The 5,000-nt window shown below is 48.9% G+C and overlaps 1 protein-coding gene across 6 annotated transcripts in view; it reads right to left on the bottom strand.

Moving 5' to 3' along the window:
- The window catches only part of LOC108554156 (zinc finger and BTB domain-containing protein ttk), a 33,427-nt gene that overhangs the window by 16,463 nt on the left and 11,964 nt on the right, over positions 1-5,000 (bottom strand). For all 6 annotated transcript variants that reach the window (XM_017909334.1, XM_017909338.1, XM_017909333.1 and 3 more), the window contains exons 2-4: positions 1,626-2,012; positions 620-1,373; positions 479-538 (exon numbers count right to left, since the gene is read on the bottom strand). In XM_017909334.1, the coding sequence (XP_017764823.1) occupies positions 479-538; positions 620-1,373; positions 1,626-1,844 (1,033 nt within the window). In that variant the 5' untranslated portion in view covers positions 1,845-2,012. The remainder of the gene's footprint in view (positions 1-478; positions 539-619; positions 1,374-1,625; positions 2,013-5,000) is intronic.

Genomic DNA, 5,000 nt, shown 5'->3' with positions numbered 1-5,000 from the left:
TTTCTCTACAAATTCGATTCGATTTCATGGTACTAATATTCGTTGGAAAGCATCTAACGATAAGAAAAACATACATTTGAAAATTATACCAGTATATAGAAAAGTAATCGTCTAGCAGAAATCCGGCTGCAAAATCGTGGAGCGTTGTCGAGAATTCAAAAAAAACGATTTGCATGAATTTACTCGATACGACAACGAGAGAAGCTTGTCTCTGATTTGATTTGGTAGCCATATAGTTAGTACACGTACATACCGCTTCTACGTCTCTCGATTCTGAACTGGTAAATAAAACTGAACGGACCGGTAGCATCTTGGCCGATCGAGAAAGTGTTAAATCTGTTCAAAGCCGGTACACGATGCTTGTGTCGAGAGATATTAAAGATGCAACACGACATCGTGTTACTCCGATTATTCACAGATGACGATTAAAAGGTGGCGCAAACTGTTAATCGTGTAAGCTGATAATGGTATCTCTTACCTTGCTTGAAACCTTCGCTCCCTTGTCTACTGTGCGGCCGTGCGAACGTCTCGTCAGAGGCTAGCAGCAAAGAAACGTGAACGAATTAGACACCGGCAAAGGCGGAAGGAAAGTGAAGGAAAGAGGGGAAAAAGAAGTTACCTTGGGCAGAGGTGCTAGGCGTTGGTTCAGGCTCCCGTTTGACGCGAGGTGCCAGCGACTCGGGCGTGTCAGTACCATTTTCCGTTGGTTCGTCCTTCCTCGTGGACGACAAGGAGGAAGCGGCCAGGCTGGTTCCCGTTGATGCCGAGTTACCGACGTTATTGCTGCTCACATTGTTACTACTTGCCGAGGCGGCAGCGGCGTTTCCGCTTCTGCCGGTATTGCCGGTGCTTTCGCTCTGAAAGTCGATACTCATCTTCATTTCCATCAGCTCGGGCGAGCCTTGCACGAGGTCTGCCCCCGAACAAGACTGCAGCTCCTGACCCGAGATCTCGCCTATCGGTGTGTCGGAGGAGCCGCTCAGCTTCCTCGGTCTGCCCCGTTTCCTCTTTGGCGCGGATAAGGCCGAACCAAGGAGAGGATGGTTCGACATATGGTGCATCCTCTTCTGCGAGACATGGTGGTGAGGCCCGATTTGGTTTATTCTATGTAGATTCGGTGGAGGTGGAGGTACTGTGTTTTGATTGCCAAGCAACGAAGAGGTAATACTAGGCAAGTCACACTTGTCCTCGTTTACCTCGGTCAGGCCCTTTATCCTGAGAGACTCAGCGACTCTCAAGAAGGCGGTCAGCCTGTCCTGGTCGACGCTGACCTCTCCGCGATACATGAAATCCAAAAGGCTGCGCATGTCCACGTAGGGGACATCTTTAAGAATGACTATCGGGTGCTTGTCGGGGTGGCCGACGAAAAGGGCCTGCAAAAATAAGAGAAAAAATGCTGGATCAGTATAGATTGGCCGCGAGAGGGTTCTCTGCCGGGCAAGAAAACGTTTATGAATTATTAATACGCGTCATGAATTAATCTACCGTTATGAATTATTAATAATGTCCTAGAACGCGATTCATTGGTCTCCGTGAAGAAAGCGCATTTCCTCCCAGGACCTCTCTCTTTCGCCGGCTCGGCGCGCAGAGGGCGCAACGTTGTTCCTGCCGCGCGGAGGTCTTACCTGAAAGTAGGGGCTACACGCCGACAGCACCATCTTATGTGCCCTGAGTAGCTGACCCTCCACGGCCAGCGTAACGTCGACGAACGACTCGTCATGGAGTAGTTGGTCGAAAACGGAGAGTAGATTACTTTGATGATTATTCCAGCGCAGACAAAACCTCTGCGACGCCATCGCTTCGCTTCTCAGATCCGCCAAGTTACCGTTAATGTCCGCTAACATCAGATCTAGTGTTGATCTTTTTATTGGTATTGCTGCTGCCGCCTCGTCGTCGCTTCTTCTCGCCTTCCTCGACGAAGCCGCTTGCTCTTGCTCGTGCTCCTGCTCGTACTCGTGCTCGTGCTCTTTTCTTCATCGGCCACAGTTTATCATATCCTTCCTTCTCGTGATCTACGGCGATAAAGACGGGACAGAATTTACCAAACTGACAGAAAACCACCATAATCACCCCGATACCGCGCGCTCTTTCCAATAAACCGCGTCTTAATAAATAATCCACTCTTCAATTACTCGCACGAGAGTTGAACTCGTTCCTACATAAGTGATTCACGTTCATATGAATCATTTACTATACACACGTACATGCGTCTGTACGTACACGTGCATTACTAATTCCTTCTTCGCGATCAAACGCGTGCGGAAACGTCAGACGATAGCGATGGCCCGAGAATTCTTACACATGGAAAATTTCTTGAAAATCGTACACGCGATCCTGCACGAGTCCTCCGAACGTTCCGCGTCTATATCTCTCTCTCTCTCTCTGTATATACGTGCACACACACACACACACACACACACACGCGCGCGCGTATATATATATATATACGATAACGCCTGCATGCATAATCATCCATATAAGCCCGCGAGACGATACGCACGAAGTATGAACGTGGGTGTACGACCCTGGAGGACGTAGGTTGGGCGAATAGGCGACTCGCTCGGTTCGTGCCTTTTATGTAATCCTCTCCTCACCCCTTCGCAGCCCAATCACGGTCACGTACGCAACGTTTGTTTCGCCGGAGACCGCAAAGATGCGGCAGAAATGACTTTCCTCGGCCGAAGGGCGGAATTCGTTATGTGCCGCGAAGAAAAAGAGCTAGAAATAGTTGAACAGGTACCCGACCGGTCGCCCACGATCCAAAGAAACGGATCGGCCTATTCGGGGGATCCCTTATCGGTCCCACAGATAAACCATTGACTCCGGCAATTCGCATCGGCGACGGAGCAAAGATACCCCAAGCGCGATGATATAATTCGGACGAAATATGTGCAAAAAGAAAAAGAAAATATAATAAGAATAAAATTAAATTGGGGAAAAGGGGAAAAAAAGATTGGGGCGGAGAAAGATAGCGCGTGTTTTGCGTTGAAGGTTCGCGAGATCTCGGAATTTTACGAAAGCACGAGGAGCGAAGAATAAGAAGCGCGACCGAGATAAAGCACAAGGTAGCCCAATGGCGGCGACTAACCGTTAAAAATCCTTGGGTGCAGCGGTGGAAAAAAGATGCGCGTGAAATATGCGAGAAACGGGAAGCAACTTTTTCAGCGATACCGAGAGGAGAGCGAGAAAGAGAGAGCGAGAGCGAGAGAGAGAGAGAAAGAGAATCCTGCCTCCGCCTCCTCGCGACTACACAACGTGGAGAAGAGGTCGACGGGTCGGCCGAGAGAATCAATAGCATTTTCTACGCATTCGGATCGATACCGGGTTCCGTTGCTTTCGCGCGCAAATCTCGATATACGTGTGTACGTGTGTGCACGCCATGTCCGTCGCGAGCGCTCCGCATCGTTGTATATTCGGTAGAAATGCAGGATAGCAGTGCACGACCTTGCACGACCTTGTTAATACCTTGAGTGAATGGTTTTCACGGTGAATGGCACGTCATCATGGTGCAGTACACATGTGCACACGTGCACACACGTATGGACGCACACGCGTGCACGCGTCGCGGCGTATTGCATGGACGATCGCGATCGAAGATTTCTAAAATGTCGCGAGGCGAGAGTTTCGATAGCCGCCTCTCCGTCTTTCGACATCGCTCGATTCAACCTCGACTTCCTGATAAATGGATTACGTAACGAAATCATGCAAACTCTCTCGCTTTATTAAATCGGCCGCGTAAAAGTGGAAGCCGATGGCAGCCAACGAAGCTGCGAAAAGCGAATGATGGTGCGACTATCGATCAGCCCGCGCTTCGCTAACCTCTTTCCGTGTATGCTCTGTCCTCCTCTGACGAGCTAAAAACCGAAAACAGGGAGAAAAAGTGTCGCTTACGCGCAACGATTACGACATACGTGTTACAGGCAAAAAAAGAAGCAGAGGAAGAGAGAGAGAGAGAAAGAGGAAAGAATAAAGAGAGAAGTAAAAGGACGTTGCGATCGCTGTACACATAACCGTCTACTTCAAAACAAATTCTGACCCCGCGACGGCAGCGCCACGAGAGCGGTCTAGACCGCGGCCGAGTCTGGAGTTAACGCGAAACGACACGGGGTTCGTTAAAAAAGTTCCCAGAGGTATCGATGTTTATTCCGCCGGGGAATTATCTAACGCGATTACGTCAAAAATTATTGGATCAGCTGAAATGAGCTCTTTCGTGTCGATCGTTGTTTATTACACGTCCGTTTCACCGAGTTCGAGGAATATTTTCGATCGATAGTTTCGATCGAGCAGAAATAGATATCGCGCGACGAAAAGACGAAAGATTGGCAAACGTATTCAATGAACCGTGCATGAAAGTTGATCGAAGAAGGAAATGAGATGGGAGGGGGCAGACGCGAATGAAGACCGTGACAGTGTACACAATTGCGTTCCTCGAAAGGTGCACGTATAACCAGCATCGAACCACCTCTCTTAGTTATATTTGTTTAGTCGCGCAGACACACCGGACCGTGTTCGACCAGTTTTCGAGCGAACACGAAAAAACCCGACGCTTCTACGCGGGGCCGTTAACGAAACGAAATATAAAAGTGGTCGCTGGATTGCCAATCGAAACGTCATCGCCGCCACTCGAACACTATTCAGGTTATCAACAACGGCCGCCAGGCGAGCACGCTCGTATTCAAGCTTTACCGATGAACACTCCTCGCGGTATAATTAAGCCGTTAATTACTTCCTATACTCCGGTATCATTCTACTCATTAAAGGTACCATGACGTTCTAACGTACAGAAGCAACCTCTAACGACGATTAACGAACGTTTCGCTCTAATAACGGGAAATCGAGAAATTCGTTAAATAGGAAGCACGAAAGCGAATCGTGGGGATCCAACGACCGTACGATTCGTTCGATCACGCGTGCGACCGTGCTCCACGCGAACGATAAAACACGATTAAACGATATTTACGACTTCTCTATCGAATCGTGTGTGTGTGTGTGTGTGTGTG

This window comes from Eufriesea mexicana, unplaced genomic scaffold, assembly GCF_001483705.2.
Source record: "Eufriesea mexicana isolate 0111107269 unplaced genomic scaffold, ASM148370v2 scaffold17514, whole genome shotgun sequence".
NCBI lineage: Eukaryota > Metazoa > Arthropoda > Insecta > Hymenoptera > Apidae > Eufriesea > Eufriesea mexicana.
This window is presented reverse-complemented; position numbering and strand designations above follow the sequence as displayed.